General features: G+C 43.4%; 1 protein-coding gene across 2 annotated transcripts in view; it reads left to right on the top strand.

The window, feature by feature from the left end:
• The window catches only part of SLC17A8 (solute carrier family 17 member 8), a 43125-nt gene extending 33551 nt beyond the window's left edge, over window positions 1-9574 (top strand). For both annotated transcript variants that reach the window (XM_034773615.1, XM_034773626.1), the window contains exons 8-12: window positions 820-969; window positions 3690-3822; window positions 5576-5686; window positions 7158-7285; window positions 7876-9574. In XM_034773615.1, coding sequence (XP_034629506.1) covers window positions 820-969; window positions 3690-3822; window positions 5576-5686; window positions 7158-7285; window positions 7876-8214 — 861 coding nt within the window. In that variant the 3' untranslated portion in view covers window positions 8215-9574. The remainder of the gene's footprint in view (window positions 1-819; window positions 970-3689; window positions 3823-5575; window positions 5687-7157; window positions 7286-7875) is intronic.
• The last annotated feature ends 16030 nt before the right edge of the window (window positions 9575-25604 follow it).

Genomic DNA, 25604 nt, shown 5'->3' on the forward strand with positions numbered 1-25604 from the left:
AGAGGGTTGGGGTGCAGGAGGCGGCTCTGGGTTTGGGGGGGGGTTCAGGACTGGGGCAGGGGGTTGGAGTGTGCGAGAGGGTCAGGACTCTTGGCAGGAGGTGCAGGCTGTGGGGTAGGGCTGGGGATGAGGGGTGCAGAAAAGGGCTCTGGGTTTGGGAGGGCTCAGGTTTGGCGCAGGGTTGGGGTGTGGGCTTAACTCGGGCATCTGCCGGTCAGCGGCGCAGTGGGGGTGCTAAAGCAGGCTTTCTGCCTGTCCTGGCACCATGGACCATGCTGGGTCCCGGAAGCGGCCAGCAACAGGTCCAGCTCCTAAGCAGAGGCACGCATGTGGCTCTCGACCGCAGGCACCCCCCCCAGCTCCCATTGGCCAGAAACTGGCCCCCCCACCTAGGAGCCGGACCTGCTGCTGGCCGCTTCCGGGGCACAGTGCAGTGTCAGAAAAGGTAGGGGCTAGCCTGCCATAGCCGGGCAACACAGCCGATGGGACTTTTAATGGCCCGCTCGGCGGTGCTAACCAGAGCCAGTGCGCCCCAGTGCTTTACATTCCGTGACCCAGTACTGTGTCGCGACCTGCAGTTTGAAAACCACTGTTCTACACAGTATCTCAAAAGTCCTAACACTTCAAAGAAAGAAGCTCTTTCTTGCTCCCAGCCACAAACCTAGGAGCTGATTCTCCACTAACTTAGACCATTGTAAATCAGGAGAAGCTGTTCTGAAATCAGTAAAGTTGCACTGGGGGATACAACCAATATGAAAGGAAAATTTGTCTCTGCCTTGCTTTTACCTATACAAAAAGTCTTCAATTTGTCTGTTCTAGAAATTTAGTACCCCGTGGAAGAAGTTTTTCACTTCAATGCCAGTGTATGCAATCATTGTGGCAAACTTTTGTAGAAGCTGGACCTTCTATTTGCTGCTTATAAGTCAGCCTGCTTACTTTGAAGAGGTCTTTGGCTTTGCAATAAGTAAGGTAAGTTTCTTAATTCCAGCTCTTGCACTTTGGACCTGGTCCTGCAAGGTGCTGAGCGGCCTCAACTCCCTCCAAAGCCAGTTACAACTGATAATATCAATGTTTATTTTTAAGCTTTTTTTTTCTTATTTTTATCTTTTTAAATTTTCACAGTTGTGGGAAATTATGGGTGGGGGGGGTCAGACAATAATTATTGAATGACAGCAGACATTGAGATTGAAAAAGTTAAAGCTTTTATAACCATTAAAACACCAATTGTCAACATCACATGTCAAAATATACAAAGTAAATATCCTTAAATCAAACCCTAATAAGTTCTCAAGTAGCATTTTTCTTTCTCTGCCTAGCCGTAAATTTCAGTTATTATAGATGGAATTATTTTTGTTGGTTGCTGTGTATATGGTGAAAACAACGTTTACTGACATTTACCAATAAAAATCTAATCCTTCTACGCCTATTTATAACAAGTGCAGGGGTAAGTGGAATTTTAAATTTCTTCTAATTAACTCCTTGGCAGGAGTAACTATAAGAACCAGAAAAATTTATGAAAATTCTAGGGTGAGATTCCCAACCTTTCTCTGGCTCCTCTAAGCTGACAGAGAGGGACAGAGTGGCATAAAAGAGCTCTAAAAGCCCCATTTCAGGCTGAGGGAGAGTTCCCCCGGTGCAGAAGCTAGGGAGAGAGCCATAAAGCTGCCACTCAAGGACCCTCTCACAAGCCCTGGTGTAGGGGACCCCCAAGGGAAGGATGGAGGCAGTAGATTTCTGGCAGTGTTGTGGCCTACTGGCCAGCCAAAGGAGGCTGCCATAACTTAGGCCTCCAGGGCTGTCTAAATTATGCCAAGGCCTCTCCAGCTCCTAGAACAGCACAAAACTGGGATGTCACAAAGACAGGGCAGGCTCTAGGTTTTTTGCCGCCTCAAGCAAAAAAAATTTTGGCTGCCCCCCGTTCCAGCCCTGGGCTCCTCGCTGCACCCCCCTGCCGCCCCAACCCTAGGCTCTCCCCCACCACCTGCAACCCCTGCCACCCCAGCCCCTGGGCTTTCCCCCCCCACACACACACCCTGCCGCCCCAGCTCTGGGCTCCCCCCTACCCTCCCACCGTTGCCCCCCACTCACACCTCCTGCCGCCCCAGCCCTGGGCTCTCCCCCCCACACCTGCACCCTCCTGCCGCCGCAGCCCTGGGTCACTGGTAACTTGCTCCCAGGGCAGGTCATTCAGCAGGAATTTTAGATGTGCACAGAACACAGACAGGATTGGTTCCCATATGGTTACAGAACTGCAGTAAAGTGGAACAATTTTCAGCTTGTGTGATTGGAGGATATCTGGATGCATATTATAAGACTGTCCTCCATAAATGAGGAAAAGTTGAGGTGCCTTTATTATTCTTTTGTTCCACTATTTCTCTCTATGGGGAATTTGCCAATGCAGTATCACTGTCTTCCTTTTAAATAAACAAACAAACAAACAAAGGCAATGGCTGTTGAAAATAGCAATTCCAGTTCTAATAACCACTGGGAAGCATTTCTTGCTCGATTTTATCCTACTTTTTCTACAGCAAGTTACAGTGGATCAGTATATTTGATTTGGGAGAAATGAAGTAACAGCTGCCCAAACTGAGCTTGAGCACTCCTGAATTTTGAGGTGTTCAAATCTAGAAGGCAGGTGCTGGGGGGCGGGCTGTGGCTCCGCAGGGGAGCATGGCAGCACGTATGCAACAGCGTGTCTGGCGCTGCGCGAAGCCAGACACGCTGGTCTGAGTGGCACGGTAAGGGGGCTGGGGGGTTGGAGAAGGGATAGCGGGTTCCAGGGGGGCAGTCAAGGGACAGGGAGGTTGGATGGGGCGGAAGTTCGGGGGGGCAGTCAGGGGCAGGGAGAAGTGGGGGTTAGATGGGTAAGGGGATTGGGGGGGCAGTCAGGGGACAGGCAGCAGTTGGATAGGCATGGGAGTCCCAGGGGTTTGTCAGGGGACAGGTAGGGGGTGGGGTCCTAGGGGGGAACTTGGGGGGAAGGTCTCAGGAGGGGGCAGTTGGGGACAAGGAGAAGAGAGACTTAGATAGGGGGTGGGGTCCCAGAAGGAGGCAATCAGGGGACGAGGACCAGTGGGGCTTAGAGAAGGGGTGGGGTCCTGGGGGGCAGGGGTCCCGGGAGGGGGTGATCAGGGAGCAGGGGGTTGGATCGGTTGGGGTTTCTGTGGGGAGCAGTTGGAGGGAGTGGATGGTGGCAGGGTGAGGCTACCCTCCCTCCCCGTGGAGTGTCCTATTTTTTGAATGTTAAAATATGGTATCCCTACTCACAGCGCAGCTCTCCATTCACAGCAGGCTGCAGCATGAGGTCTCAGCTTCCTCACTCCCTCCCCCTCTTTCCTGTTGGTAGTGGCCAAGGGAATGCTGGGAAATGTAATTCTTTCCCTGCTCCAGGGCTGGCTCTATAAGCAGGGAGCTACCAAGGAACTACAGCTCCCAGGGCCCCCTGTTGGTTCTCAGCTCCCATGCTGGATCCCTGCCGCCCCTGCTAATGGGCTGCCCCAAGCACCTGCTTGCTATGCTGGTGCCTAGAGCCGCGCGTGCACAAAGGTGACTTAAAGATTCCATAACCCCCTTTTCCCTGGGCTGAAAATTCTGTAAGAGGTGCAGCCCAGAATCCTCTGCCTTAGTGTCTGTTTAAACAAATAGAACGAGAGAATACATTGGCTTACATATACTTTGTTTAATTTCAGGTTGGCCTTTTGTCTGCAGTTCCACATATGGTCATGACAATAATTGTTCCCATTGGTGGGCAATTAGCTGACTTTTTACGAAGCAGAAAGGTTTTAACCACTACCACTGTAAGAAAAATCATGAATTGTGGAGGTACTGTTGGATTTTACAGATAAAACATATAGTCATGTGTTGCAATTTCTGCACAAATCACAACTTCTCTCTCCATGGGTTTCCTATTTTTCCCTCTCTAAGCCCAGAGAGTGACTGCCAACTTCCACACTGCAGCTCCTTTCTGCTGCAAACTTCATGGCTTTATATCTTAGCCATGCTCTCCCCACCCTGCCAGAGTTACCCGCAGGGGGCTCTGTCCTGCTCCCGCTGTGTCTACCCCATGGCACGTTTGGCTGTTCTCCCTGGCAGCTGGGCCTGGGTGGGGAGCGGGATGGAACCACTTCTCACACCGGCTGAAGCTGGCTGCTCTGTGCAGTACAACAATTCCTGAGAGAGAGCCTGGCTGGGGAGGCAGCGGTGGCCCAACCCCTCTGCTCCCTCCCGGCTACTGAGGACAGGGGCTAGGCAAGCTGGAAATATGCTGGGATGGAGGGTGGTGGCGGTTCTGGCAGGGGCAGAACATACCATGGGGAGGCACAGTGGAGAAGGACAGAGCCTCTCTCTCTCCCTTCCTCCCCCCTTGCAGGCTGAGCAGAAATCTGTGGGGAGAGGGGCACTTGACCCTGCATGCCCCCCTATGTGTCACCTATGGTATGAGATGAACATCCCATCACAGAGATGTTATTGCTACGGATACAATTTTGTCATAGTAAAATTAGGCAAAATTCACAGAACAGTCATAAAAATTTACAAAATCAGGGTACAATCAAGGCAACAAAAATGGGTAACAATTTAACAATAAAGTATTACAGTGTACCTCAGAGGCATTGACAATGACCCACAGGCTGGGTGGCCCACTGGGGTGAGTCAGGGGACGGAGGTGGTACTCCCTTCCCGAGCCCCACCACCCAGGGCTAAAACCCGAACTTGCAGGCATCTCTTACAGTCACAGAATCCGTGATCTCCGTGACAAAATTGTAGCCTTAGTTATTGCGTAATTGCTCAGTGGGGGGTTTACACCTTCATCTGAAACATCTGGTACTAACCACAGTCAGAGAAAAGTTACTAAGCTAGATGGACCCTGGAACTACTCTAGTTTGTCAGTTCCTATGTTCTTATGTCCCTATATACGGCACAGTAGGAATGAAGTAAATCAAGAGTTGCACCTGCTTGGAGCAGGTCTGAATTTGACCCTAAATCAAGGAACATTCTCAAATTAACTGACCAGGCAATTGCCATCGTGTCACCCATACTTGATGCACCTGGAAGAATGGTCACTACTTCTTAACAAAGACAGAAGTTAGTTTCCGGAAGTTCCTTGTGGTACTTGATGATTTATAATATTGATGTCTCACTGCTGTTTGAGAATCTCCATTTACTATTGTTACAAAGGCCATCTCAGATCACTAGAGTTGAAATGAATTAGAGGAGAGAAATATTTCTCTTTTTTCCAAGTTTGTTTACTTTAGGCATTTGACAGCACCTTGCATATACAATAATTACTTTCACTGTTTCCCCTGCATAGTCAGTGTGTCAGTTTCCCTGGTTGTTTTGTCCAGGTCTCTCTCACAGCAACAGGGAAAAGAAGAACTATTTAAATAAATAAACATACAAACAGTAAAATGTTATTGTGAACCCACAAAAAATTGGCAACTGGGTTAAGTGGCAACTGTAATGCCCCAAAGTGCATTAACTCATATTTTAAAACTCACTAGATTGATTAGTCCTTATTGGTGTCTTTTTAACCAGTATATTTTATAGAACTCAATCTAGTCTCGTGCTTCATTTGCAGGTTTTGGCATGGAAGCAACTTTGCTTTTGGTGGTTGGTTACTCTCATACAAGGGGTGTGGCTATTTCCTTCTTGGTGCTGGCAGTAGGATTTAGTGGATTTGCTATTTCAGGTAAAGCTTCATCTTATTAATCATATTAGCTACTTGCATGGCTGCTTATGGGAAAGCCCTGTTTCCTGCTGCAACAAAATGATTACTGCTGTACCTGCATTTTATTTATATATATAAAATGAATGAGGTGGAGTTTGTGAGAATCTGCGTCTTTACCACTATAGGTTTACAATACCTCCATGCTCTTTGAATTGCAACACACATTTACCTCAGATTAGGCTGTTATCATTCAAAACATTAAACTTAATAGGATACATAGCAAACTATTCTGAAACTCAAATGTAAGATGAGAAGGTTTGAAATGTGGTTTAAACAGTCAGTATAATTCTCAGACTGTAATCATGGTGGTTCTGTCTGTTTGTTTGCTTCTCTAACAGCCCCCTTCAGTCCTTCTATAACTCTGATACTTTCCGAAAGTGTATGAATTACCTCTCCACTGCCTGTATCCGAGTTGTCAGTTTGCTTTTCCCCTGCCAGCTACACCTGCTGGGTCATCATGCTGTGTGTCCTATAACTATTTCTGCCCTGTGCAGGTAGTTCCTTTCAACTCCATGGGCTTATCCAGCAACATGCTGGGCTCTGCAGCTCCTTGGACACCATTGTTTTTCAAATGGTGACTTCCGTTCATCAGGAATTCCTGTTAATGAGCATGGAAGGCTGACCACAGAGATATCCTGATAAAGAGGAAGCTTGTGTTCCACTGCAGATATATCAGGATTTTTCTCATCGGAGAGGAGTTTTTATTTCTAATTTCAATTTTACCAATACTCAGCCTTTCTAGTGCTTCCAGTCCCCTTGAACACCTGAGAAAATACAGTTTGGAATTTACATGGCTTTTTCTTGCAGGTGTCCGCAGCTGATACGCACAGCTTTTGTTACCTACAGTATTACACTGCTTGACAGTCACTTAAATTGCTTTTTATCTTGGGGTTTCTTTTCTAATAAAATATTTATCCACTAGAAATCTACAGGAAATGTAATTAAACTTTCCACTATATATTCTGGCTGTCTGGTATTTTGGCAAATTGTCACTAAAACTACAGGGAAAAAATGTTTCTGAAAACGCTCCCTAAATTAAAGCATGAAACTGAGTTGAAGAATTAAAGAAACCCAAACTTATGAGTTGTTAATTCTTTAATTAAAAATTCAATGTTGGGTGCATCACTTCAGATGCTAGGTGACTGCAGGCACTGAAGCCTTAAAGGATCAAGTAGTCAAAATAAGTAATATCTCCTATACTCTGTTATGCCCCAAAAGCGGAGATGCAGGGGTTAAAAGGGGGAAGCAGGATAAAGGGGTGCAACTCCCCTTCCTTTGCTAAAAGCAGAGGGATAGCTCCCCATTCTCCCTGGCTAATGCAGTGTGGATTCCCCCTCCTTTTTCAATCTCCTTTAACCACTGTTAAGCAAATCATATTAGCCCCGTGACGTGAAACTGACCGTTCAAGTGATTGTTGCTGCTGCTGTTACAGGATTTAATGTCAACCATTTGGATATTGCACCCCGGTACGCCAGCATTCTGATGGGGATCTCCAATGGTGTGGGGACACTGTCGGGAATGGTGTGCCCACTCATTGTTGGTGCGATGACTAAACACAAGGTAATGTTTCCTTACCTGGTTCTAGAATGAGGATTAAATTAAATGAAAGATTAAGATCATTTCAAAGGTTATTGGGTCTCTAATTTTTTTCAGCTGCGTGGTTTTTTTTCCTTAGCAAAATACTAGGTGCTGTATCCTCAGCTGGTATCAATGGAAGAGGGATACCAGTTTACACCTGCTAAGCATCTTGCCCTGAAATTTCACTAGGGTTCTGTCTGAGGGTGGTATCATGTTCTCCTGCAGAAAATCCCGCAAGAGTTACTTAGAAAACTGCAGTGTAAGACTGCTGAGGTTCCTGAGCAATCATGGCTTTGAAATGGGGTTTGCCTCCTCGCATTTAGTAAGGGCCATAGCCTTCTAACTTCATGAGTGTCCTACAGCCCACAGGGAAATCCCATTAGTATTTTATTAGCTATCATTAGGGAGGAAAAAAGAAATATTGTTTACAATTATTTTCTTCAAATGTTTTATTTATAAAATTAGGAATCAGACAGTCAATCAATGTACAATGTGTGCTAACTCCTAGTCTAATCCAGCTGTTAGTATTTCCATTTACTGCAAACCTAATGAGTCCTATATCATTCTTTCAGACCCGAGAAGAGTGGCAAAATGTCTTTCTGATAGCAGCTCTCGTGCACTACAGTGGAGTGATATTCTATGCTATCTTTGCTTCTGGTGAGAAGCAAGAATGGGCTGACCCTGAAAGCCTCAGCGAAGAGAAATGTGGCATAATCGACCAAGATGAACTGGCTGAAGAAACGGAACTGAACAGTGATACTTTTGTTAGTCCAAAGAAAACGTATGGTGCTACCAGTCAAAACAATGATGTGCGGAAAAAGGCATGGAGAAAGCAAAAGGGAGTAACGCAGGACATAGAAGAACAGACTTCCTACCATTATGAAAATGGAAATTTTCAAGATAGGTCATAATATCTGAAAATGTGTGATTCGTGTGGCAAGTGCCCCCATCCCCTCCTGCCCAACTGCCTCCTAGTCAGATAGTATCCATTTGTACTTGCTTATTCATTCATGGAAAATCCTGCCAAATGGCTAGATGTCAGATGTAGTAATTCTCTCCTTGTAGCACAGAAAAAGAGCTAATAGAAATATAACTGGCAAACCTAAGTCTGACTTTCAATCAGATCTGTGCAGGGTGGACTGAGGGCTCCCTATACAGCCCTATTGACTTTAGCAGAGTTCCACATTGGTGTAGTGGGTCTGTCTGCTTGGCTCTGATTGTGAGAGCAGGGCCCTTCAAGTAAGGAAAAGGTCATAATAGGTTGTGGGATTCATGGTAATTTAATGACATTCCCCCTACCACAATGTGTGTTTACTAGGAAGCCCATAGACACACAAGCCTGGCCATGGTTGTGCATGTAGGACAGGGGTTCTCAAACTGGAGGTCGTGACCTCTCAGGTGGTTGCGAGGTTATTACATGGGGGTTGCGAGCTGTCAGCCTCCCTCCCCCCCCAAGCCCCACTTTGCCTTCAGCATTTATAATAGTGTTAAATTAACACATTTTTTACATTTATAAGGGGGGGTCACACTCAGAGGCTTGCTGTGTGAAAGGGGGGTCACCAGTACAAAAGTTAGGTCAAGTTTTAGGTTCCTGCTGAGAGATGAGAGTGAAGGAAATTTAAAATTATTAAATTAAAATATGGTCACCGAACAGCAGGAGGGGAATGTGTAACCAAGCTTGCTGAAACTATTATTCCAACAATGCTTTCATTCAAGGAGAGAAACTTTTTTCTTTATACATGATGCACCCAGGTTGGATAAAGCAATATAATGGCTACTGTAGAGATTATTTCCCTCAACCTCCCCCGCCCCCGATTTTGTGTTGGCATGAAAAAGTAATTTTGAAACAAAAATAATCTTCCCATTCACCATAGTCCCATAAAGATAAGATTTTCACTCAGTTCATTATTGTAAAGCGCTTTAAATATATTTTTCTAGGATAAAATTTGGGTAAAATTATAGGTCTCAGCCTAGCAGCCCTTGTTTACGTGAATGAGATCACTTATGTGAGTAAAGTCTATAGTTTTGGGCCTATAACTCTTTCCTTTTACATATTGCTGCAGTCTCTCCATTGCTGTGAATGAGGTACAGTATATTTTTTGGGGGAAAAGGGTTTCTATTTAGAGAAATGACCTGATTCTCAGATATTCTAATTTTACTATCTCTCTGCCATCAGTATATGTTCGATATCATAAAATGGCTTTAGATTTTTTCTACCATCTTTGGAAGCTACCAAGATTACAATGGAGCGTGCTATATCATCTTAAACCTTTAGCTGCACTCAAAAGCTCATTGTGGCAATAATATTTTCTTAATGAAGAATTTCAGTAAACTGTTTGTTTTACATTATGATAAATGTCTCAGTAAAATCAAGTAAAATGACCCTGTTTACTTTGTGATGTTTTATGTCATATCTCAATCTTGTTATGTGGGGTTATGATGCATCATTTATAGCCAATGTAAAGTGCGTGATAAGATTAGAAATTTAAAACATGTTATAGACACTAATCTGGCTGTGTTACTGAAGTGCAATTGAGTGCATAGGTGGAACTATCCTTAAGGTATGCGTACGCTGAAGGTGGGAGGTCTGCATTTCAGCTAAAGTAGACCTATCCAGGCTAAAAATAACAGTGTAGTGGCAGAAGCAGGACAGGATAGCTACCCAAGGGTCTCAGATTGGCTAGCCCACCCTGCCACTCATGCTGCTGCAGCTGCACTTCTATTTCTAGTGCACTAGCTGGATCAGAGATAGTGCAGGTATGTCTCAGTAGAGTGATCAGGTGTCCTGATTTCATAGGGACGGTTCCAATATTCAGGGCTTTGTCTTTTATAGGCGGTTATTGCCCTCCACCCTCTGTCCTGATTTTTCACACTTGCTATCCGGTCAGCCTGTGTCTCAGCAAGCTGAAATTACACCTTCCAGCTGCAGTGTAGATGCATCCGGAGACATAACCATTTTAATCCATAGATGGCTTATCTTCCACACGCATAATTAAACAAGAGAGACAAGAAAGTCAGCCAATCCTCTTTCCCGGACTACAATCGCTTTCATGTACAGCAAAATCCAGCCTAGAATGTATAGATAAAACCAAATAGAATGGACCAAATTCTCTGCTGATGTGAATAAATGCAGAGAATGTGATCCAGTATCTTTACTGCTACCGCAAAAATATAGGCCTCCTTTTACACAATACGGTCCATTAAAAAGCAATGGTCATATATGGATTTTGTAATAATTTTATTATCCAAATCATACAAAACCCTTCTCAAAAAATCCTATACATTTAAACATGCCACAAGTAATTCCTGTTCTATTGGAACAGAACACTTTTTGCTCTTTTAGAGTCCTTTCCAGGGCCAGTGCTTCCATTTAGGAGACCTAGGCGGTTGCCTACAGCACTAGGATTTGGGGGGGCAGCATTTTGCTGCCCTTGGCGGCAATTCGGTGGTGGTGGGGGTCCTTCCACACTCCGGGTCTTCGGCGGCAATTCTGCAGCGGGTCCTTCACTCGCTCCGGGACCCGCCACCGAAGTGCCCCGAAGACTGGGAGCGCGGAAGGACCCTCCCCCCGCCGCAGAATTGCCGATGACAACCGGGAGCACGGAAGGACCCCCACCTAGGGCGCCAAAAACCCTGGCACCGCTCCTGGTCCTTTCAGCTAAATTCTAAAAGGGTTAGTTGGCTACTTATTTGATTAAATTTGGAATAGCTACAAAAAAAGGCTTTTTCTTATGGTGTATAGTCAACCTTTTGGGATTTAGTGTCACAGGAGGTAGAGTCAAATATTGTGATTAGATTACAAAAAGAGTTGCATCAAATTATTCTTTTGTGTCCACCATATCTCTCTTGAGAGAGAGAGAGAGAGAGAGCATTATCTCCCTTCATATTCACAACTGCACAGACAACCTCCCCTTCCATTTACAATCACACAATATGTCTCTGGCAGCTACAGCAAATGTTTACATGGAAGAATTCTATATATGCATCTGTCTTTTTAATGTAACTTGGTAGGGAGGAACAAGGAAGACAACCAGCCAGCATTCCACAGTTTGAAAATCACTGGGATAAACTACTTTATGAACAGTAATAGTTACACTTCTGCATGCTAAGGGTAATCCTTATCTACAGGTCACATACATTAAGTGCAAATTATTATTAATAAAGAGAGACACAAACACCTCAGTTGGGAACCAACGCATCTGAATTTACAGCTCAGGACCATCTTTAATGATGATTATTATTTTTATTGTTAAAGACTGATCATTCTAGAAGTCCTTATGAGGGATTTCCTTCTCCTTGTACACTATTACACATTTGGCTAGGAGCTCCGTCCTAACTGTGAAATAAATTAATAAATTGCACTGACTCCATGGAAGATCCATTCAAGATGACTTCAGTGGGAGCTGAGCCTTTGTCAGCACCTCAAACACAGTGGGTCAGACCCTTTCAGGTTTAACTGTTAGGAAGTTCTAATGGTTATCACAGGCAGAATATAAGGCTCAATGATCTAATGTGTTATGGCCACTCCTCTGTTCTTCGTTAGCCAAAAAGAATAGAACTGAGCTCCTTAAAGACCATTCAATGATAGGGGTGTGGATAGGGAGGTGGGGCAGTGAGAGAAAGGCGGAGACAGATACAGGGCAGGGAACAGTGTTTATACCTGAAGGTTCGCTTGAATCAAACTTCTCTGGTATAAAACCCAAACTAACCACTATATTATTGCTAACTTGGTTTAATGTTGTGCACATGTTGAAGGGGGCAGGGGACGGCATGATAATCCTTACAAGCTCAGAATGGTGGCACTTCATGTAAGTCCCCATACTCAGTAGTTTAATCATATCAAAATCATATATTGCAGCTGAAAGGCAAAATTTCCCAAGAAGGCAAATAACTTTTAGCATCTGCTGAAGTTTCTGCCTTGAGCAATACCATCAGATAGTAGTGGAGAGGGAGTGAAAGAAATCCCAAGCATTAAAACATTTTTGCCAGTAAGAGCACTGCCATGGACATCTGATCTCTATCTATCACTACAAGGAGATCATTGACCAGCACAGCCAGTGAGTTTCTGTATTATTGTATGCCCAAGCCTAAAGCCAAACTCACTGGGATCAGGCAGTCTTGAGGACTCCAGAGCTATTTTGACACAACCTTTTCAACTGTCTTATCACAAGACTCAAGACAGAGAAATAATTGCAGAGAGTGTCAGTGTAAAGAGCGTTTCTTCTAATCATTTCTTCTTTAACAGAAGTCAGCCTTTGGTGCACTTACAACCAACTCCAGCAACAGCCCCATCAGATCCCCAGTACCTAAGAGAGCCATGGCTCTAACTCACAGGTCATAGTCCATTGCTCTCTTAATACCATTGATGAGAAGACTATGCATTTGTTTCTACAAGACATGGTTCTGTCGTATGAGCTATAGATATCTTCAGTTGGATCTGAGCACAATTATTCAGAAGCTCCTCATGATGAGAAACAGCCGACTCAGTCACTAGATGCAAATATCTTGAATTAGCCATGTGGTTCATGACCCTAGAACTGCCTTTTATGAAATCAATTTTCTTAGAACAGCGAGTTTAGGCAGCCATGTTCACAAAATAAAAACCTGACACTATATGTCCTGTGAATGTACATTTTATTGCAAACTCACTGCATTCAGGGTTTTTCATACATACTTGTTCTGAAGTGATTCAGCTGTTTTTTGTTCCCTTTAGTACAGAAAACATTAAATCATACCCAGCTGAGGCAGAGTACAAATGTGAAACATCATTGCCTAGCCCAGTGAATTTTAGCTTATAATTAATAGATTTAATTAGCTGTAGAAACCATATACCTATTCACTGAATCTTGGCAATAAGATCATCACTTCAGGTGGGTTTGCGATCCAATTGCTTATCAGTAGAAAAGGCAGGCTGACCTTTAGTCTTTGTCCACACTATAACTTATAAATAAATTTGTGTAATTAGTTACTAAGATGATTGGATCTCAACACAGATCACATACCACATGGTTAAAATCATTTAGTTATTGTGGCAGCTAGCAGTATTTCATGCCTGCTAGGGGCTTAGGCTGGTACATACTTTCTGCAACAAGCTCAGCACCTGGGCAGGAAATGAGAAATTTTCCTTCTATCCACCTGTATGCTGCCAAATTAAACAGAGACAAAACTTCTAATGTTGGGCGGATGTTTATTTCCAGGACCTTATTTCAGTCTCAGCACCAAGAAATGCCTGCAGGAGACTCTTCCTCCACTGTGCTACTAACAAGGACTTCATTTCTCTAGGGAAGCTACTTTGGCTCAGGTACTCATGAAGGGACTGCTGGCACAATCTAAGAAACTAAACATAACTATCTGCCAAATGAACCATACCTGATTTCTAGTAAATATCTTGTCAGATGTGCCTTTCCTCATCTCAAAACTGGTTCTGTGAATTTTGCTGTTCCATTGGAGACGTGAGCTCTGATCCAGGGGGTTGGGTGGCCTTGAGATCCTGAGCTGAAACATCCACACTGCTATTTTTAGCACACTAGGTCAAGCCCTGCTAGGACGAACGTATCCACCTGGGCCAGGAGGCTCGCTCCTAGCTGCTGGTTAGACATAATGAGGCTTTTTGAATAAACTCCTGGGAAGCTTCTAGTACAAGTTGGTTTTGAGCTAAAATGTGAGGAAACAAACAACCATAAAAAGAATTTTCAAGATGCGATCAAAACACAAGCTGGTTGTAAAACCCATTTATGTTTCCCTGAATAAAAAAAGATTTTTATGAAGGGAAATTTTGAAACAAACTGTAACAATTTACTTTTAGTTTTGATTCAAGTTAAAATTTTCATTTTGAGTCCAACTGAATTTTTCATTTTGATTCTAAATTAGCTTTATTTCAATTTTTGAAAACTAAAAAGAAATGAAAATTTCAATTCAAAGCGAAATGACATGAAAACGTTCATTTGACTTCAAAACTTCCCATTGAAAATTTGAATCAAACAACTTTTTCCAGTGAAAATTTTTATTTTTGATGAACCCTCATTTTCCAGCATTTTTTTTCCCCCCCTATCTCAATGTCTTCGCATTTGGCAAAGTAGTGACTGTCAGCCACACATGCAGAATTTGAACAGGAAATGATTTTGTTGTTGAAGATTTTAGAAGAAGAAATGGGAACCTAAATTGGGTTATAATGGAAAACAATTCTTAAACTTAACTATGGATGGCTATCATCTCTCCATAGTGAAAATTAGGAAGGATAATTATCCATTATCTCATCCAGGCACAGCTTAACGAATAACGGGGGTGATGAGGGAAAGAGAGGGTTAGCCCTGTTTAACAATTCATTGATCATTTCTTTACTAAACTGGTTATTTTTGGTGTAGCTGATATTGCTTCCCTATGCAACTGATGTTTTCTAGCTATTATGTGTTAGAAGTTTAATGCAATCAAATATTCCCTCTTCTTATGCTTGGAAACGACTAAAAGTGGGAGTTTAAATGAGATTTCACTCGCACTGAGAGGAAAACCATGGGTTAAAGATAGAAAGAATGGAAACATCAGCTAAGTAGGAATGGAACCCATGGAAATAACCTCCTTGTCCAATGAGATACACCGAATTTTGGTAAAAAAAAAATAGCAAGAACAACCAGATGTTAAATGAGCTGCCCGGAGGGGTCTCATACGGTTCCATGAACGTAACATAACTTGAATTGAAATTAGCAAGGTAAAACTAATTAAGGGTCATGCAGAGTGTGTCCTTCAACTCAGATGCTGGTCTGCAAGCATGAATTCTTAGCTGTCTACCCTTGGGGTTAGGCTGGCTTATCTATGTTACTCAAGGGCATGGATTTTTCTGACCCCTCAGCGACGTAGCTGGATTGACCTAACTTTTTACTGTAGACCAGGCTTTACTCTGATCTTACTGTCAACTGGTTACAGAGATGCTCGGAGGTTAGTTATCAGTTTAAAAACAAGTTGTAACAGGGAATATTGGCAAAACAGATTCATTGGTCTGTATTTCTTTCCAGTTTTCTTTCAAACGGTTAAACAATGGACCTGAGGTTGCAATTAATTTTATTTTTGCTTTCAGAGGTCCTTGCAGGAAGATAAGGTTCTTCTTGAGGTTGGAAGGGAGGGGAGGAAGAGAGCAAGAATAAAGGAGAGGGGTAAGGGGCTGGACAGAGTTGGGGGCAAGGAATAGCCAAATTTCTACTTCCAAATCCTAGAAAACTGAGATTAATCTTTTCCAGATTTTCGATCTAAAATCCATAAAATGGAGCTAGTTTAGGTATTCTGTACACTCCCAAAATTCAGGAGAGTTTGAACCTGGAGTCCCACTTTGGTTGCATTTCTAAATGTAACAGCTAACAGTAGCTTGGAAAACAAAAATGGAAAAATTTAAACCTCTCCCAAAGATAGCATTACCACACAAAGTATGCCGTGGCTATCTAAAACCATGAGGGCATTCTATGACTAAGGGTATGTTTACACTATGAAATTAGGTCGATTTTATAGAAGTTGATTTTTAGAAACCGATTTTATACAGTCGATTGTGTATGTCCACACTAAGTGCATTACGTCAGTGGAGTGTGTCCTCACTACCATGGCTATCATCGACTTACAGAACAGTGCACTGTGGGTAACTATCCCACAGTTCCTGCAGTCTCTGCTGCCCATTGGAATTCTGGGTTAAGCCCTCAATGCCTGACATTGTCATGGGTGGTTTTGGGTACATGTCGTCAGGCCCCCCTCCCTCCCTCAGTGAAAGCTACAGCAGACAATCGTTTCTCTGCTGGGTTACCCGTGCAGACACCATACCAAGGCAAGCATGGAGCCCGCTCAGCTCACCGTGACCGTACATCTGCAGGATGCTGCTGGCAGATGCAGATACTGTATTGCTACACAGCAGCAGCTCCTTGCCTTTGCGGCAGACAGTGCAGTAGGACTGATAGCTGTCATATGTCTCCTGGGTGCTCCTGGCAGACCTCGGTGAGGTCGAACAGGGGCTCCTGGACAGACATGGCTATCCTCCTCTTAGAGCATCAAATGGGAGCCAGAGATTCCAGGTCATTCTCTTCTTTAAGTTTCGTCTCACGGAGATTCAATCCTGCCTGGAATATCATGCGAGCTGGAGGCTTCTGCCTCAGGCTGCTCTCCCAGCTGGAAGCACCGTGCAGTCACACCTACCCCAGTCTACCCCTTGCTCCCATGGCTCATGAAACCATACACAGGCAGCCTGGACAGTAGTAAGGAGCAGTTCAACTATAGGCTGAGCAAGTGCAGAATGGTGGTAGAATGTGCCTTTGGACATTTAAAAGCTCGTTGGCGCTGTTTGCTGACTAGGTCAGACCTCAGTGCAACCAACATTCCCATTGTTATTGCTGCTTGCTGTGTGCTCCATAATATCTGTGAGAATAAGGGGGAGACACTTATGGTGGAGTGGGAGGTTGAGGCAAATCGCCTGGCATCCGATTTTGAGCTGCCAGATACTAGGGTGATTAGAAGAGCATAGCAAGTTGCGCTATGTATCAGAGAGGCTTTGAAAACCAGTTTCATGACTTGCCAGGCTTCGGTGTGGCAGTTGTGTGTGTTTCTCCTTGATGCAAACCCATCCCCTTTGTTGATTCTAATTTCTTGTAAGCCAACCACCCTCCCCCCTTCGAAATAAAGTAACTATTGTTTTGAAACCATGCATGCTGTCTTTATTAATTAAAAAAAATGAGATAACAGACAAGGTAGCCCGGATGGGGTGGGGGAGGAGGGAAGGACAAGGCCACATTGCTTATTGTAGCCACACTAAAAATCAAACTATTTGAATGACAGCCTTCTGTTGCTTGGGCCATCCTCTGGAGTGGAGTGGCTGGGTGCCCAGAGCCTCCTCCCCGCGTTCTTGGGTATCTGGGTGAGGAGGCTATGGAACATGGGGAGGAGGGTAGGCGGTTATACAGTGGATGCAGTGGGGGGTCTATGCTCTTGTTGGCTTTCCTGCAGCTGCAACAGACGCTTCATCATGTCCGTTTGCTCCCCCATTAGCCTCAGCATCATGTTCTGCCTCTGTTCTTTGCGCTCACTTAATTCTTTCCTGGCCTCTGCCACTGAATGCCTCCATGCATTAAGCTGTGCCCTATCAGTGCAGGAGGCCTGCATGAGCTTGGAAGACATGTCATCGCGAGTGTGGTTTTTTTGCCTTCTAATCTGCAATAACCTCAGGGACAGAAATGATGGAGCGTAGAAACATTCTACGTTCTATGATTCTGGGGGGAATGCATGGTCACCAGTGCTGCTGAGTTTGCCATGCTGACCAAACAAGAAATGAAATTCAAAAGTTCCCAGGGATTTTCCTGTGTACCTGGCTAGTGCAGCGGAGTTCAAAGTGCTGTCCAGAGCAGTCACAATGGAGCACTCTGATAGCTCCCGGAGGCCAATACCGTCGTTTTGCGTCCACGCTACCCCAAATTCGACCCAGCAAGGTCGATTTTACCACTACTCCCCTCACCGGGAAGGAGTTCAGAAGTCGATTTTAAGAGCCCTTTAAGTCGACGGAACAGGGTTGGTTGTGTGGATGCATTCATTTTAAAATTGACCTAATGTGGTTAAATTCGACCTAACCCCATAGTATAGACCAGGGTTAAGTAGTAGAAATTCCAGCTAACCTTTTCCTTTTTAAAGCGGTCTAGAATTACTGACATACTGAAACTAATTATTTCTTAACTTTTATCTGATAATGATGCTTAGACAGGGCAAGAAATTCATTCTGGGTTTTATTAATCACAACATTTTTCACAACATGTTCTCTGGAGTGTTTATGTTATTTAGCATATGGTGTTTTTAAAGCCTCTGTATCTGCTAGATTACATAACTAAAGAAATAGCTTCACATGTTACTGTTAGAAATGCAGTAATATTTGATTGACTAGTTTATCAGTACAAAGTTGCCTTTGAAACAGTATAGTTAAAGAGCCAATTTTGAACATGCTTTCTCCCATGAACTTATAATGCGGCATTTTAATTTTCCAACATGATACAATCTGGCATACGAACTGTCAGCTCAGCTGAATTGTTTGCAAATGGCTTTCATTCGTGTATGGAATATCTGGAACAGTCAATAGACTACATTTTGTTAGGGTATAATTATGGGTATTTTTTAACCCACTGAGTTTAAAAAAAAAGTGTACAGATTCTTACAACACAACATACCCAGCTAGTGCTGACAGCAGTTCTGCTATACATGTTTGATTTGGTTTTGACCATCTGCACTATAGACTACAAGCTCCTTGGAGCAGATCAATGTGCTGTTCAATATGTTTGGATAGTGCTGAATAAACCGTGGAACTCAATTTTGGGAACAAAAATATTGCTAGAAATTATTTTCTCCCTCTGTTCTTCAGAGTTTATGTAGGAGGGGGTAAGGATGGAAAATATTTAATGATTTATATAAAGTTTCTGGTGATTTGGCCATTTACAAAATTCTTGTATGTCTGCAATTCTATCTACAGGGTTTCCATGATTTAAGTGAAAATTGGTCTGGAATTTAGTACATGATGTATCTATAATTCAATATACAACACTATGGAAAAAAGGCCAATGAACCAACTGAAACTATCTGGGGTTTAGAATGTTGAATAGTTTCATCTGAGCTGAAAGGGCCAAATGCTTAAGGACCTGCTCATATAATCAAGGACACTTCTGTCAGCAAAATAATCTAAAGAACTGACACTTCTTTATCACAACATATAACTTTATTTTTATATGACCGTTAATAAAACCAGACTGTCAACGTGAGACCTGCCATGATCAATAACTTTTAGGACTTATGATGACTGACTAAATGCCCACCTGTATTTTTGCAAGGCACCTAGACTATCGCTGATGAATAAATAGGTGCCTAAGGAATATGTTTATGGACAAGATTTTCTAAAGTGATTAGTGATTTTGGGTTCTCAACTTAAGGCAACTCAGAGAGACCTGATTGTCAGAGAGTGCTGAGCACCCACCCTCTGAAAAGGCAGCTCTTTTAAGATGTTTCAAGTTGAAACCCCCAAAATTGAGGCACCCCAAGTCACTAGTCACTGCTGAAAATCTTGGCCATGATGAATATTGCTAAATGCAGTCAATTTGTTACATCAGGAAGGCGACTAGATGGATCTGGGGATTGGTAAGGGAGTGTAGAGCTTATCACAACTCCATTGCTGGCTTGAAGTAACCTAAGATCAGTTGTGTGAACCAATGTAGATGGCTGTTTGGTTGGCTAAGCAACCAAATTTCTTTTAGTGCCTTTTTGACAGGCACCCATTTTACAACCATCGTTCCTCCAGTGTGGACTTTTACTGGTAATCTCAACAGAGAAAACTTGGGAACACACTCCATCCCCCTTTCAAAATGAAAACCAGAAATAGAGCTGACCCACCACATCATCAAGTTTTGTCACTTGAAGAACTGAAGAGTGGTATTATTTACATCATAAACATATAAAACAGCCAAGAGGCTTAAAGTGTTGGGTTAATTACTGTTAAATTCCTGGAATAAATTGACAGAATTCCAAACAAGACGTTATCAGCTTCTTTGGAATACAGTACATTTTACTGGCATGCTGTTCAAAGGTTTCTGTTGCAACTCATTTTTAGGACAGTTACGTAAAACCTGATGTAGCAGTGAGTGACAAAGGTTTTATTTATTTCACGTTATCTGTTGACTTTTAAAGGCCTAAGTACTAGAGACAGATTAAGCAACAGCTAGTCAATTATTAAACTGATACAATAAGTATGAACAGTACTCATTTAAAGAGTTTAAAGAGCTTTTATACTACAACTATAAAAAAATATAAATTTCTGTTGCAAAGAGGCTGAGCCAGTAAAATTTACTATTGCAATAAATGTTTTTCAGTTCCTAATACTTATTTACAGACTCCGGTGTTTCTAAACTACTATTTTCTTCAGGCAACTATTGGTTGTATAAACTAATTCTAGATTTTAATGAAATAGAAACATATGTTCCATAAATTTCATTTTAGATAATCTTTACAGCAGAGGTGGGTAGCTCTTTGGCACTTTCCTAAAATGATCAAGGTGTTGTGTTTTAAACAATTTATATATATCTTCCGAGTGCATGGTAGTATATTAGTGGTATTAAGGTTCAGCACAGATCAAAGTTACATTACTTAAGTATCTAATTAATCAACACTCTAGTCAGGCTTTTCTGAATTTGAGTTATCTTCTTTCCTTGATTCAACTGAAAGTGCTAAGAACTAGTTAGTCTTTTCTTTAACCCCCTGCTAAATGAATCTGATGTGTAGAAAACAGAATGCAATTATGTGGTTTACATGTAATTCCAAATCAATATTCTATATTCAATAGGGGATGGATTCTGTTTTCAAATAACTGTTTTCTGAATCTTTGTTTCACCATCAATCTTTTATTTGACAGGATGTATATTTGTTGGCTTCACATCATTCAGTAGATAGACTATCTGAAGTACAAAGCCATGTGCTAATGTCTCTACGGGGTTATTTCAGTGCAGGCATGAGAAAAGGAATCCCCCTTTCTTGTGTCTGGGGTTACGTCTATGCTGCAATTAAAAACCCACAGTTGGCCCATGCCAGCTTACTTGGGGTTGTGGGGCTCGGACTAAGGAGCTGTTTAATTGCTTTGTAGACATTCAGGCTTGGGCTGGAGCCTGGGCTCTAGGAACCTACAAGGTGGGAGGGTCCCAGAGCTTGGGCTGCAATCTGAGCCCGATATTTATACCACAATTAAACAGTCCCTTAGCCCAAGCTCTGAGTGCCCAAGTTAGCTGGCACAGGCCAGTCGCGGGTCTCTAATTGCAGTGTAGACAGGAGCGCCGCCAGCTTTTCTGCTGCCCTAGGCGGTGGAAGGTCCCGCCCTGAAATGTCGCCCCTCACAGAGGCAGCGGAAGGTCCCGCTGCTGAAATACCGCCGCGGTCACCTAATGGGTTGCGCCGGCCCTGAGTGTAGACATATCCCATGTGACAAAAACTCTCCTTGCAATCTGCTATACACACAGGAATTCCTTAGTTTAATAAACATAGAGCAGTCTCAGTTGCATCCAATAATCATGCTACTACTCCTGTGTTTTCTGCTTTTGATGCGGTATAAAACTTTTGCTTTCACATTTTTGCCATCAGTTGATGTTCCTGGGAAAAGCCTAATGCAAAGGGTGCAATTTTCTGCTGACCACTAGCAGATATTGTGATTTTGCAGTGTGTCAGTTTCCCACTTCGAGAAATTAATGACAGGTTCAGGGAGTTTTCTAGGGTAATTAATTTCTTCCTGAAATTTACACAAAGGTCCTGTTTACCATGAACAGACATTGAAAAAACAAGAGCAAAACTACACACATGGGCATTCCACTTACACCAACCACTGGAGCAGATGCTGAAACCAGAAAGAAACTCCCTGTTTTCTGACCCTTTGTTTCTCTGTCCTGCTTCCAGTACACTGTCTGCTCCTGTTAAGCCTTCCTTATGAGATCTCAAACTGGACCCCACCTCCCGCCTAAGTCACATGGGCCTCAGCATTCTCAGCACAAAGCCTGAGCTAGTTCATGTGGACCTAGGTGCCCCTTTTGTCCAGCAATTCTACAAAACAAAGGAATGTCAAACATGTTTGTCTATATCCAATGTTCTTTGGAGCTGGCTAGTCACCATCTGGGCAGGAACACCCCTATGCCTAGATCTTTCTATGGAGAATTTCAGTATTTATCAATAATTTATAATGTGCCTTTTGTTACCTCCTTTGTCCTAAAATAATCAGTTTCTGTGCCCAGGAGATGGCATGAGAGGTGCAATAGATCACTAAACACAAGACAAAAAAATACAGAGATTGCTCAGAGGAGGTGATATTAGAAAGAAACAAGTCAATATGTTTTCTTCCGTTAGTGTTCTCTTTATTGAAACTACCATTATCTCCTCAAGAAGTTGCCACTGAAGGATAAATTTCTGAATAATTCACTATTTGTAGACCTAAAGACCAAGATGACTTCAAAGTTCGCATAAGAGGAGGAAGACATGATGACTTTTGATCTCCTGGCTTTCCAGATGATTGTGGGATGAGATCTCATTTCTTTTCCAGAAAAGAGCACAGTGTCTGAACAGGTGGAGAGCACAGATGTTTCTCAATAATCACTGAATGGATATTGCCTGGTGAAAGGGACATGCAATGTGTGATAGCTAAAATTAGCCCCCCACCCTTCTTTTGTTTAAATATTATTGCCTTCATGTAAACCTAGATGGACTCTAATTGGACACTCCCACACCAATTCCTGTATCCAGTCACTCACCCATCTACAATAACGATCAACTCAAAAGAAAGTGCACAAAACTGAGCACTCAGATATTTAAAAAAAACAACTTGCGAAAAAATGTAAATAGTGGACCTGTAGCATGGTGCTGGTGCAAAAGCACCTAATTAGCCCCTGCCCAGTCAGCTCCAATCAGGAAAACAGATTGGGGCTGATGGAAAAGGCCTGATGCCAGCCTGAGGATTGGCAACACCTGCTGGCCTGACAAGCCAAGGGCAATAAAGGCTGGGAGGGAACTAGAAGGTTGGGGGGTAGCCAGGGAGAAGTCAACCAACTGACTGGAGGCCTCCTTGCTGAAGGCTGACTCTGCCTGTAAAAAGGTTGAATGATCCTATAAAGGCTTGTAAATAGATAGACACTGGTGGTGGGATAACTGTAAGTAAATAAAGACACAGGTGTTGCACAACCCTGAAGCCTCTCTGAGCCTTATTGGGGGCAGCAAGCAGACCCCAGGAAGAGGGGTAGGTTGTGGACCCTGTTACAAGTGGGGGCTTGTCTGGGATCTTTTGCCAGAGACACAGTTTGGTGACCTGGAGGTGGAGGGCACTCTGCAGTGGCTCACAGAGCAACATGGGGAGATATAGAAGACACTGTAGGCCTTTCAGCAGTCCCACCAGCTGGAGAGGCAAGCTTTGCTGGCTTGGCAGGCTGAGCAATAATGGACTTTGCAGGACTTTAAATGAGGGATTTGCCAATGCAAAGGAGGCATATTTTAGGCCATGACCCAATTTTGAACAATAAGATTTTCAGATAAGAAGGTTCTTCATTAATAATACTATGAGATACTTAATGTCTGCATTTCTGGACTTGTTAGCTTAAATTTAATAAGCTTGATATTGCAATTAATGTCTCTCTTTTTTAAAGGGAACTAATTTGTTCTTTAAAAGGAAAGCTGTAAAAGGAGGCTAAGGGGAGAAAGAAAAAGGTAAAGAAAGAAGAAATTGAATCCTGTCAGTCCCCTCGTTCATTCTGCCCTAACTCTCCTCACCAACCCAACTCCCATTCTTTCTATCCAGGGCCTTCAAACCTTTCTCTCAACCCAGCAGGAGCTATAGGTCAACACTGTCAGTGGGGCACCATAAACCTCTTAGGTACACATGCACTCATTACATAGAGCATTTTTAAAATGCCCTTCCATTCTCAGCTGTGATTGCTGGTCTGTTCTAGAAGACTGCTGCAGCTTTGGAGCTCTTTGCTGTAATGTCCACATGTTCAATGCCCCACACTGGCTGCTGGGGAGCAGTTACCCTAATGAGCTCTCCTGAAGAAGATGGAAGGACAATACAGCAGGTGTGCTGGTGCATAGGATTAGGATGAAGGTATTTTAAAAAAAAAAATCTGATTTTTTTTTTCCCCCCCCCTTATTTTTCTGAGTGTGGTAGTTCCCCAGCTGTCATGAAGCAAGAATCCTCATTGTCTCATCACCAGCCCTGTTCTGTGTCCTCTCAGCCCTGGTCTAATTCATAGACTGTCTTCATTTGACTCACTGCATCTATTTTCCGTGCAAGCTGATTCGAGATGCACCCCAATGCAGTCACCAACGGAAGTCTGTGTGAGCCCTAAGTAGGCGGTTCGGGTTCTAATCCTGCTGCTGCGGCGACTCCGCTCAGCTGAAACAGGGACCAGAAATAACTTTCACTCCCTTATGATAGTCTGAAAAGGAACAGAGACAGCGCCACTAGGTGTTTATGGAAGCGCAACTGGAGCTGTACATTTGTGCTTTGAAGAAGGAAAAGCCCAACACAACCCATATCCACCAAATGAAACCTCAGGGCTGTGGAATGATGCTCTTTACAGTTAAATCTCCCACCCTTTCTTTGACAGCCAGGCCTAGGGTGAACAGATGAGGGGAAGAAAACATCGGGACACATGGGGGTGCCCGGCAGAGGAGAGTGGGGGAAGGAAAAAAAGTGAGTCCTGCCATCTGAGCAAAGATCGGGATGTGGGACAGACACAGAAATATCGGGGTGGTCCCGATTTTATCGGGACATCTGGTCACCCTAGCCAGGCCCAGGCCTCCTGGTCATACCGGGCAAGGGTGGGCAGTGCTTAATTTGTAATGAAAGATGTGCCAGGGCTCAAGAAATTTTTTTACATTCATAACTGATGCAGCAAGCCCAGAGGTGCTGGGGCTATGAACTGCCAAGCCTAGAGGTGCTGGGGCTCAGCCCTGGCAAAAATTAAGCCCTGGGAGTGAGCGTAGTTTCCCACCAACCCTGAGTGATGCTACAGTCACAGATGTCAGATGAACTGCACCTCTCATCTCTCCTCTCTTTGAGTGCCGACCCCCTTCAAGTCTCAGGCAATCACTTCGCTCAGGATGGAATCACAGGATTCTCCCACTCTCAGACCAGACCTTGGATTGCAGTCCCTTGTGTATCAACCATGATTACCTCAACAGGTCTGACATGCCCAGCACCTGCAAGTCTGTTCCTCCCAGGAGCAATGGCAGTGGTAAGCAATGACCATTCCGCCTCCTTAAAGCAAAGTATTATTTATTTAAAACAAAAGCATTTCAGAAAAAAACTGGTCTGAAACCAATAAAACAGACTATAAACATGTCTATCTTACCAGGAGTCTAACCATCTTCCACCTGGGGATCCTGTAGGTCTAAACTTCCTACAGAGATCTCAAGTGTCTGTCTGGTGTAGTCTGTTCCCTTAACTCACAAACCGTTTTTTCTCTCCCAGCCTCAGGGAAAGAAAAAAAAAAAAAAGGCTGCTTAGTGATTTTGATCACTCCACTTTCCCCTAAGGCCAAGTCACTTTTTAACAGTTTTATAGCCCTGTGATTTGCAAGTTTCTAGCATAGGCCAAACAAGATTTGCCAATTGTTAGAGACCAAATGTAAGGTCCTCGAAGCTGGCAGCTTTGCCAATAGCCTTTCCAAGTGTGTGCTGGGGTGACCTTTTCTGGGGCCATTGTCTTCTTTCTGTTTGTTCATCCAACAGTCCACTAGTAAGTGAGATCAATACATTTGCATAGAAAAGCCTTATCACCCAATAT

Source organism: Trachemys scripta, chromosome 1 (assembly GCF_013100865.1).
Source record: "Trachemys scripta elegans isolate TJP31775 chromosome 1, CAS_Tse_1.0, whole genome shotgun sequence".
Lineage (NCBI taxonomy): Eukaryota > Metazoa > Chordata > Testudines > Emydidae > Trachemys > Trachemys scripta.